Below are 12,188 nucleotides of genomic sequence, written 5' to 3'. Positions count from 1 at the left end.
TGCTCTATATAGAAGCATAACTTTCTTCAATTTTTTGTTATAAGAGAATCTATATGCTGTAGAGTATTTTGGGCAAGGTCTGTCTCATCGATGCTGTCAATGAAACCCACGTAACCAGCTGAGGCTGGGCTTGTTCGGTACGTACCCCCACCTCCTGATGCACTGGACTTCCATTCCGAAGGTAACTGCTTCACTAAAGAGAGGCCTGACGATTACACGTACAGCTCATGGAATAGACCACCTGTCTGCTGGCGCAAAAAGCCAGACAAGCATTTTAGACCTTGCTCAAGACACCACCACTCGCTTATCCTGCTACTTTGTAATTCCAGCTTGATACCGTCTTTTTACTTACCAAGCTCGAAGCTGTCGAGTCGCCATTGTACTTACAACACTTGCCCAAGATGGAGGACCGCAATAAGATATCCCTCCGCAGCGGCAAGAGAAAGAAGAGGCCAACTATCAGTGCTCCTCGCCAGATCTCAGGTCCGATTTCTCAAGATGATACAAACAGACCGCCTCCTCCAGGCGACCCGGGCCAAGCTCGTCCTCGCCCGCGTCCTCCCCCGATGGCTGGTGGAAAGGTAAGTCTCCTTGAGAGGCTGTCTCCAGTGTCTCTATACTCACATCGTCTAACAGACCTCGGATCTTGTGAAACGACGATACTCGACTCGATTTAATCAACCGCCCTCAGGTCCCAATGGCGCCGCACCTCCAATGCCGCAGATGCCCTCGCTTGGCAATTACGAGCCTCCGACTGCTGCCGCCATCAGAAAGCCTCCCTCGCGTGCGGGACCTGGCGTTGCTCCAGTTGTCGATATTAAGGGTCTGCGAGATCCGAAGCTGAAGCCAGACCGTTACGTTCAGGCTGCCTTAAGCGATGCAACCGAAGACCAAATCCGCGAATTCGAAGATTCGTTGCGAAAAGTCAAGACGCGAGTGGGAATGGATCTACAACAGAGCGTTATGCAAAACAGAACACAGTTTATCAAAATCAGCAAGGAAGCGGAAAAGCTAAAGAGCGAGATGAGGAATCTCAAGAACTTCATGTCAGAGCTCAAAGTCAACACTACAGCTATGAGAGCTGCCGCTGCCAAGAATGATGATTCAATGCCAGGGGATCTCGTAAGCGCTCCTGGTATCAGCAGCAGAAGAGACAGGCGCACCTCTATTGCCGATAGAAGCGCCATGTGGAACTCACAAATGCAGGCCCTGTTCAAGGGTGTTGAAGGATCGCAAAAGTTTCTCCCTAATGCGGCGGGACGTCATGTTGTCCAAGACGCAGGGCCTTGGATTGAGCTTGATAATGCTACATACAAGTCGCGCCGAGCGATGCAGATCTTTCTGCTTAATGATCACCTCCTCATCGCATCGCGTAAGAAGCGAAAAGCAGATGCGCCGGGTTCAGACGCACGAGGGCCGATGATGAAGCTGGTGGCCGACCGTTGTTGGCCGCTATTAGATGTCGAAGTGGTGGACATGTCCAGTACTGGAGAATCTTCGACTAGTGGACGCAATAAGCTTGCAGATGCTATTATGGTCCGGGGTGTTGGCCAGGAATCTTTCATCTATCGGACGGAGAAACCCCAGGACCCCGAGAAGAAGCAGCTACTCCTCAATGTGCGCAAGGCTATAGAACAGCTTCGCAAGGGCCTTCGATCGGAGATGGAGGCTAACAACAAGGCGCGTGAAACGATCAACTACTTCGCCTCTCGCGATCCCGGTCTTCTTCAAAAGACTGAGCTTCTAGCCACGCTGTCGGACATCAAGGATATGCTCATTGAAGTCGACGGCAAACAGCAGAACTTGCGCTGGGTTGAGAGCGAGATGGATGACCTCGACATAGACATTGCGATGCAACGATTCGAAGACGCTGTAGCTCGTGTCGAGAAGCTCAAGGCGATCGCTCGTGGGCTAAAGAACCATGCCATTGCTCAGGACTTTATCAACTTCAAGGTTGGCGAACGATGTGCTAAATTGGCGGACATGATTGTTCGTGAGTTGGAACTGACGCACGATAACAACACAAAGACAAGGCGGAATGTCAGCTGGTTGACGAGACTTGGATTTGAAGATAGCGCCCGAGAATCGTATCTGGCGGCGAGAAGTGGCACTATCCATAAACGAACCAGGTGAGTGATGTTGTGAATTATATGAGACGACAAGCTAACGTGTTATCAGGCAATGCATTTTCCAGGGAGACTTGCATTTGTATATCTGGGAACTCTCGTTTGTGTACTTTATGGTTATCCATAACACGGTGCAGTGTTTCCAATCTTGCTTTCCACCGCCCATGATGAGTGTATGTGTTAAATGGGCAAAGGAGGAAGTAGATGCGTTCAACGTCATCCTGGCACGCCAACTTAGTAGTACGGAGCCTGGGGGACAGGTTTGGACTCAGTGCATGGAGAGGGCGAAGGAACATTCTAAGCTGTTATCGGAAGTGGGCCTTGACTTTGAGAACTTGGTCGGAAAGAACTTGTTGAACTATGAGCGTGTGGAAAAGGAGGCTTCTGTCGGACTGGGGTTGTCATGAACAGGAAGTTTAAGGTATCGGTTGAGGTGGATGGATTGGTTGGCGTCAGTAACCCTTTGGCTACCTTATCAGCGTCACATATTACTCGTATGGCAATACCCAGGCTGGAATTGGAGTGCCATTGTAGCAATTATCGAAGAAACGAAGCTGGTTATGATCAGATGAGGCCCAAGTGATGTTGATGTAGCTGTTATTAGAGAGAGAAGTCAAGCCACACCCGTCGTCAGACAAGCTTTGGGCTGCAGCCAAGGTACCGCGACTTGATGACCACCGTCATTCAGTGTTGAAGCGCCGCATTCAGAAATAGGAATCAAAATTGTTACAAGATCGCGATGGTCTCTTTTTCTTCGATCGTCCCATAGAATTACCTGTTGAAGTCCTGTTATAGAGATACGTTACGCCACATGAGGCGTTACCTATGGTATGCAAAGCCAAGGCTGGCAGTGGAAGGGGCAAACACTGACACTGCGCTGGCGGTGCCCCAGCTTGGCGTGTTAGTGCTAGGCTGTCCGCGGCCTGGGCCTGGGCTGGGCTGGCTGGCAACCACCAACATCATCCATCCCTCCCTCCTCCTTTCGCTCCCCATCATCATCCATCACCTAACAACACCCACCAAAAATTCTTTCACTAACGAGCTTCGCGCGTTCTCGCCATTCTGCGCCTTTTTTCCGCATCCTCCTTTTTTTACGGCGATAGAACGATTTAGCGACAGGAACTGCTGCTGCTGGTATCGGCAGCTGCTGATTATCTCATCTCCCTTGTTTCCCTTTTCTCCTCCCCTGACGACCGCCGCCTTTGTGCCTCGTGCGGCGTGCCCCACCCGACTTCTCGCGATTCAGACCGCATCAACGTCATTTCAACCTCACTCCCGTTAATCAACACATCAATAACCGACTCGACACCGCTGAGCCATGGATACCAATATGGAGGATGTTGGGCGAGCGCCCGCTGAAGCTTCGCCCGTGCTCAACTTCGAGCCTACTACGATCCCCACCCTCGACGGTTGGATCGAGAGCTTGATGTCTTGCAAACAGCTGGCCGAAGCTGACGTTCAGAGACTGTGCGATAAGGTGAGAAGGCTGTCAACTCAGCGGGATGCAGAGCCTGGTCTGATGCCTGGTGCATTCGATGATCAAGTCGCGATCAGAATGAGCGTGCATCATACTCGACTAGCTCGGCTTCTCGCGTGATGCAACCAGATGCTAATATGCCATGTAGGCACGAGAAGTTCTACAGGAGGAGTCGAACGTGCAGCCAGTGGTACGTTTACAACATGCGCCGGCAAGCTAAGTGCTTGAGCTGATACTATACCGCCAGAAATGTCCCGTTACCGTCTGTGGTGATATCCACGGTCAATTCCACGACTTGATGGAGCTCTTCAAAATTGGCGGCCCTAACCCCGATACCAACTACCTATTCATGGGTACGCTTCAATCATATTTCAGCTTCACGAAGTCGATACTTACTCTCGATAGGTGACTACGTTGACCGAGGCTACTACTCTGTTGAGACCGTCACCCTCCTTGTCGCCCTCAAGATCCGATACCCTCAACGAATCACAATCCTCAGAGGAAATCACGAGTCCCGTCAGATCACTCAGGTCTACGGCTTCTACGACGAATGCCTCCGTAAATATGGAAACGCTAATGTCTGGAAGTATTTTACCGACCTCTTTGACTACCTCCCCCTCACTGCCCTGATCGACAACCAAATCTTCTGTCTTCATGGCGGCCTCTCCCCAAGCATTGATACTTTGGATAACATCCGAGCTCTTGATCGTATTCAGGAGGTTCCTCACGAGGGTCCCATGTGTGATCTTCTCTGGTCAGACCCTGACGACCGATGCGGCTGGGGAATCTCTCCTCGAGGTGCGGGGTACACATTCGGACAGGACATTTCAGAAGCTTTCAACCACAACAATGGCTTGACCTTGATTGCTCGCGCCCATCAGCTTGTTATGGAGGGTTACAACTGGTCCCAAGACCGAAATGTTGTCACCATTTTCTCAGGTACGCTCAGCACGCGAGACGCTACGCTTCTGTACAGCATTAACATTACTACAGCACCCAACTACTGCTACCGATGCGGTAACCAAGCTGCTATCATGGAGATTGATGAGCACCTGAAGTACACCTTGTGAGTCGATCCATTCTCAATATGAAATACACGAACTGACCACAACCAGCTTGCAATTTGATCCATGCCCCAGAGCTGGCGAGCCCATGGTCTCAAGGCGTAAGTTTCCTCCACAAGCGATTACTTGGACTCATCTAACACCATGACCAGGGACTCCCGACTACTTCCTCTAATCTCGTCACGTATACCCACGTTTTACCAAGCTCGAGTCAAATGTCAAAGTGCCATGCCTGGTGCAATCACGCCAGCCTTAAGTCCTTTGCAGCTCGACCATGTACGATTCCACGACGAATTCCTCGAACGAAAACAGAACTTCATGGAGCATGGCTTGTACGGATATTACATCTTTGCTAATGGAGAGCTTCCGAATGTTGCAAAGCGACCGTAACTTTGGAGGTACGTGCAGGGAAGAGTTGGTAGACTTGATTGCGGCGCCCACCTCATGGCTGCTTAGATACGCATATTTGAGTTACGCGCTGTAAGAGAAAGAAACACGCATGCATGATCAACACTTGTCTGTTTCCTCATGATATGGGCATTGATGTGATTAAAGAGCCAATTTCCTCGCAATGTCGGTGAACAATACTTACCTCCTGAGGTCTCGTACGAACAAAGTCATGATAGCAGATGACGCCCATCACTTGGATGCTTTATGTTGATATGTTGAGTTGATCCAGTATTGGTCCGAGTAAGTTTCACAAGTTGAATCGTTTCGACTACATTAATACGTCTAGACTAATATCTAACAAAGTTAACTTCGAGTATTACATAACACTTCAGCCTAGGATCAGCCACGATGTTCGAAGATATATTGGACTTTCCAATTTCTTGGGGCGCATAGACCACCCCCCTCTGTGTGTCTTGTACAGCAGCTTGTATTGAGGGCCAAAACGGTCGTATAGAATCCATAGCCATTCCTTGTACGCCCACAATTGGCTATATATTATAATTACTACAGTCGTGTAACACGATATTTGACATTAAACGGTCTCCTCCTTGAGCTCCTCCTTTAGACCTGCCTCCCAGTTTTGCTGCTGCTGTTGGCGCTGCTCAGCTGTTCGTGGTCGCTCGTCTTCGCCAAAGACTTCCTCTTCAGTGTTAACACGGTACATACGCTCTTGGGTCTTTGTATTGCGACCAGAGTAATCGCCAGGGGCATGGCTACCGTCGGGAATGTGGAAGCGTCGATCGAAACGCGAGAGAGCGTAGGAGAAGACGACGATAATCTCGATGACGTAGTTGAAGCAGTAGTAACATGCTTTGCTATGATACCAAGCTGGATCGTTCGCGGGCCGCAGCTTGAAGGATATGCCAGTCCTGAAAGCAGCACCGAGAGAAAGTAGTGTAGTTGTGAAGATAAGAAGCTGGATTTTTGTCCGCATGCGGCCTTGTCCGAATTTGTCCATTGGTGCTCGTCGGGGGATGATGAAGCACGCTCCGATAATGGGCAATGGAAGAAAAGCGAGAATGGCGAGAAACGTGCTGCCAGTGAGTTGAACATCGCGAAGTTGCTGTTTCGTATGAGGGTTCAGGGTGTAGAAGTTATACACCACAGCTGCAATTAGCATCACAAGACTTGCAAGGATGCTAAAGTACAAGAACTTGAACGTCAGCGAAGCAGGTTTGCTCCATCCAATATGTGGATGATACGCCCTCAAGATGCGCTGGGCAAAGATCAGATTCACCACGAACAAGAGCACAACGCCTGCGCTTGCAAACACCTGGGCAGCGATGGCAAGACTGGTGTCATGCTGGCTCGAAGCCCACGCGATTCTCAGCACGTTCGCGGTGATACGGGCCATGCAAAATCCAAAAAGCAAACCGCTGAGGACGAATTTGTGGGATCGCTTTTTGTTCAGCTGAAAGATAGTCATATTGAGAATGGCACCGCCAACGAAGAAGGCCAGAATAACAGCACAGATGGGATCGTCGACGCTGGGCGTAGGTCTGCCGCCGAGACCAGCTGTTTTGGGGAGATAGGGAGGCCCCTGGGGAGGTGTTTCGGCTGACATCTTGTTGAATGAATTCTGTGTTTATGTCGATGACTTATACATAAGAGCAGCGGGTGTTGGATCAATCGAATGTATGCCTCGCATTGAAACGGAAGCTCAAAATGATGAATGTAAAGCAACCTGATCAAGTTGAAAACAAATCACCCTACAAACGGGAGGATGTCGTCTATATACATACCCCTATGGGAATGCTCACTCTTCAGCAACACCAAACCAGACACTCGGTATCGGTCATCGGCTCCCCGAATCAGCAGATAGAGCAGCAGATCTGAGTTGCCCCGTTTCCTCTTTAGGCAATGTTAAGACGGCATGTCGGAGGTTGCCTTGAGCGCGAGAGGAGCGAAAAGGCTATGATTGGTGAACTTAGACTTAAGGCTGAATCTAAGCAATATTTCACACTAGACTAGAGCGAGGGTGGGTTTTGGATATTCTGATTGGCGAGACTTTGGAGGTGAGCTCGAGGCCCCTTTAGTCATTGATCGGGGTTTGTGATATTAACACCGTCCGTCAAAGGATCGTGCATGCCTGGAACTGGAGATATACAATAGTCTTTCCGAGCTCCAGAGGCTTTCCATGTTATAACGGTTCATGTTCGTCCAGTCCCAGCATCAGTGTATATACAGTGTATAAGTAATGTGAATGAATCTCAGCCTTATGTGATGGCAATACGACAATAGAATTTCATCGTCGGAAGCCTAACGCGCCAAGCTTTTCTGTGATACCCAAGCCCCTGCTTCAGCCCTATCGCCCCCATCCTCGGGTTCAACTTCCAGCTGGAGGGCCAGTGAGACCAACTGTTGTTGGTAAAGGGATCTCGTAATTTGGGAACGCTGACGAAACCCCTGAACGATGTCAAGAAGAAAATGGAGATGGATGTTACAGGTAGTCATTTCACGACGAGATACCGTGTATTACAACCTTCCGCTCCCTCCAGGGATATTTTATGTACTGTAAAAACTGAGTCATCCGTGCCTGGCATCCACTGCATCCGCAAAGACTACCTACCTAACCTACCTTACCTTCGTGTTTAATTACCTAGGTATCCTACGGGTCACACGAATCAGTTTTGTACCTTAGACAGCTGCATGATTGGAGATAAGAAAAACCAGGGCCTGAAAATGGCACCCAACTTCCTCTCCTCAAAACTTCAGCTACGGATAACTTGATGACCTACATTCTCAAGACACTTCGATCAGGAGGCCAGGACATTAAAAAGAATCAGATTAGGTATTTATTTTCTTGGTATCCTTCTGGCTTTCTAAACTTAAACTCTCGGGTTGTGCTGGTTCTCCTGACAGAGTGGGCTAACTAAGGTATACTCTATTCTTGTTTGCATATGCCGTGCTATACGCAGGAATTTAAGGTTAGTAAGGTATTTTGGTAGTAATACGTCTAGTAGCCCCTATCTATCTACCTAGTATTCATGAGAACGATATCTCCCGCCATTCTCTTTAACTAGACTGCTGGGTGCTGTACAGTAGCAGGGGAGTTAAATGGACTTTTATCGCACTCAGGTCTTTCCCCCTTCAGCATAGAATTCCATAGCCACAACTCGCCCGCACTTCAAGTTCTCCTCTCTTACATCTTTGCCTTTGACTCCCGTCGCTCTTTTGAAGTTTTTTTTTACAGGTGGTAGCTTCTGGCCTCCAGGCTGTCAGGAGGTGGCGCTCAAGGCCATTAACATTTTCATCATTTTCCTGCCACTGAGAGGCACTTAACTTCAAACGTTCCTACACACAGCTTCTCTGATTCAGAGGCTGTTAGGCACTGCCGCGCTCTTACTCCTCTCTTTTCCACCCTGTGCTTCCAATTGTTGTTTGTCCTTCCATCCTGCATCTTCCTTCCACCATCATCATCATCATTCACCGCGCTACGGCTTCCTGCAGTCAAACAGAATGTCCTACGTCCCAGTCCCCATTTTGGACCTTTATGGAAAGGTCCAAGACCTCCTCGAAAGATCAAAGAGATCATGGCTTGCAGCGTGCGAGGCATGGAATGAGGAGCCGCCATCCGAGATTGCGACACCTGCGACTACTACGGAGGCACTGGTACGCACGAAAGGGACCAAGAAGGGGAAAAAGAAGGAGCCCAAGATAAACAGCTTCTGCCATCAGCTTGGGCCGTTTACCAGTGTTTTTATCAAACCTCCTGCGGTGGCTGTGATGAGAGCTCAAAGTGTCACAGGGGTGGTCAGCAATGGCTCTCGGCTGATTATCTGGGCCGATGCTTCGAAGAAAAAGACCTCTACAGGCTTTTCAGTGGCATTTCTAACTGGCGCTTACTGGGTACGCGTCTCCGAAAAAGGGCACGCCACTCCCCTAGAAGTTGCAGAACTTGATGCTGTTTGTCTTGCGCTGGATTATGCGGTGCAAGTCACCAAAATGAAGGAGGAAAACATCGATCCCTTACGATCTGTCGAAGTTTTCACCGACAGTCAGTCTGCCTTGCGCCTCCTAAGAATGAATAGACGCATGGTTACCACTGGACCTCACGGAAATGCACAGGGCGACAACCCTTACACGAGAAACGGGATGAGAAAACGAACAGCAGAGAAAGTCTCCGTCATGATAGATGAGCTTTCAAAAGCTGGAGTCATGGTCGAACTGCACTGGGTTCCGCGAGGCAGAGTCATGGGCAATGTCATCGCTGATAAAGGGGCAGCGATGGCAAGAACGGGATGGACATTTGTTCACAGCACCGACGTTCTCGTCGAGTTTCTGCCTGTAGATGAACAGCAACTCGACAGCGAACGCGATATGCTTCTGTAGGTTATGTCTCCTTTCCTGCAGGTGTTTTGCTCTTGGATGTCCATGGCTTTAATGTGCCTTGTGATACAACGCAATAAAGAAGTTCTAACGGAGTGTGCGAGTAGACCTTTCAAGCGAACGCCCATTCCGCGTACACGATTGGGACATCACGTTTCTGAAGTCCTCATCTCAAACAAGGCCAGCACCACTGGCAAAAAGGAGCCAGAACAGGCATCTGATGCGCAGCAAACCCAACAACTAAATCATGATAATTGACCTCTGAGCTGGCAAAACAGTTTGGTTGAGGTACTCTCGTGCGTAATCAACTCACGGTACATGATCTTCTAAGACTCTAATCATATTCTAGGTTTATTTTGTGCTCAGTTTTGAAGCCCAGCAACGTTAACCGCCCTGGCGGATTTCCACCATCCCGCGTCAAAGTCTGGATGCATCCGGCTTGTATTCAGGGTAGCTATATGGCATGGTCAGCAAATTCAGTCAGCGAGAACTCAAACTTACTCAGTGTAGCCGTGCTCATCCGGCGTGTAGAATAGCGAACGATCATACTTCGTCAGCGGCCAGCCATTCTGAATTCGGGCTGGTAAATCGGGGTTTGCTGTTGCTAGTTCAGTAATCGTATTGGGAAATATTGATCCCATAGCTTACGAATGAAGAAGCGTCCAAAAGCTACAAGGTCATCGGTCTGAGCTGCATGCATAACTGCAGTGTCAGGTGTATAACCTCCTGCAACAATGAACTTAATCTGTGAACTGCCAACGATTTTTCGAATGGGAGCGAGATCTTCGTTCTCTTCTAAGATTTTGTCAGGGGAATCACTTCCTCCTGAAATCCTAGGTTCAACTGCATGAATGAATGCCAGAGATGGCTGGGCCTTGATGATGGCTCCGGCCCAGGGGGCAAAGACAGCCATAGGTTCGGTCTCACGCATACCTTGGAATCTCGAAAAGGGGCTCATGCGGATTCCAACGCGATCAGGGCCGATGGCCTCACAAACAGCGTTAAGGACTTTCAATGGAAAGCGGAAACGGTTTTCGAGAGTACCTCCATACGAATCCGTGCGGTTATTACTGTTAGTTTGCAGCTATAAAGGTTTTAGTGGCAGTTTTTGGGAGTAGAGCACTGAACTCACGAATTGGTCAATAAGCTATAGGGAAAGTTAGCTGTGCGAACATCGCTTTGTAAGTTTCGGAACTCACATATCCATTTGCTCCGTGAATTTCAACTCCGTCAAAGCCTGCTTCGATAGCATTGAGAGCAGCTTGTCGGTAATGTCCCACAAATCTATCAATATCTGATTCGGTCATCACTGTAAACTTAGCGGGCGGCTCAGCCGACCCAGTACCCTTCGCATCGAAGGGCACAGAACCGGCACTCCAGACATGAGGGACAATCTTCGGGTTCGCAACTCGGCTACAGGTCACAGTCAGTATCCAGTCTCGATACACACATATTAAGCATTGATAGGGTTACCCCAAGGCCCAGAGCTGACAGAATATGAACCCTCCTTTAGCATGTACAGCATCCGTTATCGTCTTCCATGCTGATATCTGCTCTTGAGAGTAGAGACCTGGTACACGCGACATTCCACCGGCCTCATGAGCGATGAAGGTGCCTTCAGAAATGAGCAGACCGCCAGAAGATGCCCTTTGAGCATAGTATTCGGCGGCATAGGGCGCCGGGGCTGCTGTGGTCTCATCTGCACGTCGTCGTGTCAAAGGAGCAAGCACCACTCGGTGCTGAAGCTCGACTTTTCCCACTTTGACGGGAGTGAAAAGCTTTGTCGTTTCCTTGAGCGTCATGATGTATGCCTAATGGTGTTTAGGAGTTATTCTAGGATTGAACATCTGGGAGTAATTAATTGCGTCTTAATAATGCATGTAAACTAGTCCCGCATATGCCTCGGCCCATACTACCAATCCGGCAGTGGTAAACGGCGCAGCTTGGGTTGACTTTTACCTTTGTGATAGGTACGCAGTGTTGGGTATGTTCCTGTGCAAGATTCTTCTAATTCTTTGCTGAAAAGGTTCGGATATTGTCCTGATGTAAGTGTCAAGTGCTTGACCGAGTGGTAGCTGAAGTGCAAGATGCTGATATGTGTAAAATGTTGTTTAGGGTAGACATTTTGTAGTATCACAAGCTACCTAACCTGTATCGATGCTTTGAGCTCTGTTTTTTCCATCACCTGGGCCAGGAACATCATGTAGATCCTCTCGAGAAAATGTAGGGAAGATACGGATAATGGCTATCTGCAATCTGCTCAGACTGTCGACTCCAACAATGATGTCTTGCAACCTACGACGCGATTGGCTTGTCAAACACACATTAACAGTAATCTCCAGCCCAAACACTTGACCAATCCGATCGATTTTAAGAGAAATCATGAGGACGGGAAAGCATTGACCGACATCAAGTATATTAATCCAGGTCAATCACGCCGTGTCTCATATTCATCCTGTTACTTTACTCCGTTCTCTGTGCCGATAACAGTTTGTTGATCGGCACACTGCCAAGCAGCTCACTTCGCTTGACCGGTAGTGGCTTTTAGACAGCGATAGCGCATCCTCCTTTCTACAAATACTCCCCCAAAGAGCAGCAGAAAACAGGGTCACATCGTGGCATGACAAAGCGGTTCGTGATGTTCCTTGTCCAGACGAAACGCGCTTCGAGCGAGAGCAGGGATTGGACAAGGGCTGGAAATTAATCTGCAGGAACCCGAGCTTCTTATACCTATACGTACCG

The 12,188-nt window shown here is 49.0% G+C and overlaps 5 protein-coding genes across 9 annotated transcripts; 3 read left to right on the top strand and 2 right to left on the bottom strand.

The window, feature by feature from the left end:
• Positions 1-193: 193 nt before the first annotated feature.
• FVEG_06433 (exocyst complex component EXO84) lies at positions 194-2,841 on the top strand. Its single transcript, XM_018894811.1, has 3 exons — positions 194-581; positions 637-2,129; positions 2,179-2,841. Exons 1-3 carry the CDS (start codon positions 402-404, stop codon positions 2,531-2,533), a joined length of 2,028 nt encoding a protein of 675 aa, XP_018751945.1. The 5' UTR covers positions 194-401; the 3' UTR covers positions 2,534-2,841.
• A 219-nt stretch (positions 2,842-3,060) lies between these two features.
• On the top strand, positions 3,061-7,101 carry FVEG_06432 (serine/threonine-protein phosphatase PP2A catalytic subunit). Of its 4 annotated transcripts, none has more exons than XM_018894810.1 (8): positions 3,061-3,603; positions 3,752-3,793; positions 3,851-3,956; positions 4,009-4,542; positions 4,597-4,669; positions 4,719-4,768; positions 4,820-5,357; positions 5,432-7,101. In XM_018894810.1, exons 1-7 carry the CDS (start codon positions 3,445-3,447, stop codon positions 4,840-4,842), a joined length of 987 nt encoding a protein of 328 aa, XP_018751943.1. In that variant the 5' UTR covers positions 3,061-3,444; the 3' UTR covers positions 4,843-5,357; positions 5,432-7,101. The 4 variants fall into 4 exon arrangements, with proteins under 4 accessions (XP_018751943.1, XP_018751942.1, XP_018751941.1 ...); XM_018894809.1 differs by having other exon boundaries at positions 5,421-7,101; XM_018894808.1 differs by having other exon boundaries at positions 5,404-7,101.
• On the bottom strand, positions 5,426-6,860 carry FVEG_06431 (hypothetical protein). The gene has a single exon (XM_018894806.1). It carries the CDS (start codon positions 6,679-6,681, stop codon positions 5,650-5,652), a length of 1,032 nt encoding a protein of 343 aa, XP_018751944.1. The 5' UTR covers positions 6,682-6,860; the 3' UTR covers positions 5,426-5,649.
• Positions 7,102-8,576: 1,475 nt separating the features above from the next.
• On the top strand, positions 8,577-9,704 carry FVEG_06430 (hypothetical protein; the record flags this gene model as incomplete). Its single annotated transcript, XM_018894805.1, has 2 exons — positions 8,577-9,445; positions 9,554-9,704. 2 exons carry the CDS (start codon positions 8,577-8,579, stop codon positions 9,702-9,704), a joined length of 1,020 nt encoding a protein of 339 aa, XP_018751939.1.
• Positions 9,626-11,517, bottom strand: FVEG_06429 (NADPH2 dehydrogenase). Of its 2 annotated transcripts, XM_018894804.1 has the most exons (7): positions 11,406-11,484; positions 10,920-11,293; positions 10,646-10,859; positions 10,579-10,593; positions 10,095-10,530; positions 9,948-10,044; positions 9,626-9,900 (listed from the first exon to the last, which is right to left on the bottom strand). In XM_018894804.1, exons 2-7 carry the CDS (start codon positions 11,246-11,248, stop codon positions 9,864-9,866), a joined length of 1,128 nt encoding a protein of 375 aa, XP_018751938.1. In that variant the 5' UTR covers positions 11,249-11,293; positions 11,406-11,484; the 3' UTR covers positions 9,626-9,863. The 2 variants fall into 2 exon arrangements, with proteins under 2 accessions (XP_018751938.1, XP_018751937.1); XM_018894803.1 differs by having other exon boundaries at positions 10,920-11,517.
• Between the last annotated feature and the right edge of the window lie 671 nt (positions 11,518-12,188).

This window comes from Fusarium verticillioides, chromosome 2, assembly GCF_000149555.1.
Source record: "Fusarium verticillioides 7600 chromosome 2, whole genome shotgun sequence".
Taxonomy (NCBI): Eukaryota; Fungi; Ascomycota; class Sordariomycetes; order Hypocreales; family Nectriaceae; genus Fusarium; species Fusarium verticillioides.
This window is presented reverse-complemented; position numbering and strand designations above follow the sequence as displayed.

Excerpts from the sequence above, each read along its gene's own strand:
- FVEG_06433 (XM_018894811.1), top strand. The coding sequence starts at position 402 with ATGGAGGACCGCAATAAGATATCCCTCCGCAGCGGCAAGAGAAAGAAG. Across the intron at positions 582-636 it reads CCCCGATGGCTGGTGGAAAG|ACCTCGGATCTTGTGAAACG; the intron begins GTAAGTCTCCTT and ends ATCGTCTAACAG. Across the intron at positions 2,130-2,178 it reads ACTATCCATAAACGAACCAG|GCAATGCATTTTCCAGGGAG; the intron begins GTGAGTGATGTT and ends ACGTGTTATCAG.
- FVEG_06432 (XM_018894810.1), top strand. The coding sequence starts at position 3,445 with ATGGATACCAATATGGAGGATGTTGGGCGAGCGCCCGCTGAAGCTTCG. Across the intron at positions 3,604-3,751 it reads TTCAGAGACTGTGCGATAAG|GCACGAGAAGTTCTACAGGA; the intron begins GTGAGAAGGCTG and ends TATGCCATGTAG. Across the intron at positions 4,769-4,819 it reads CGAGCCCATGGTCTCAAGGC|GGACTCCCGACTACTTCCTC; the intron begins GTAAGTTTCCTC and ends CACCATGACCAG.
- FVEG_06431 (XM_018894806.1), bottom strand. The coding sequence starts at position 6,681 with ATGTCAGCCGAAACACCTCCCCAGGGGCCTCCCTATCTCCCCAAAACA.
- FVEG_06429 (XM_018894803.1), bottom strand. The coding sequence starts at position 11,248 with ATGACGCTCAAGGAAACGACAAAGCTTTTCACTCCCGTCAAAGTGGGA. Across the intron at positions 10,860-10,919 it reads TGTCAGCTCTGGGCCTTGGG|CCGAGTTGCGAACCCGAAGA; the intron begins GTAACCCTATCA and ends TGTGACCTGTAG. Across the intron at positions 10,045-10,094 it reads TTTTGGACGCTTCTTCATTC|CAAACCCCGATTTACCAGCC; the intron begins GTAAGCTATGGG and ends AACTAGCAACAG.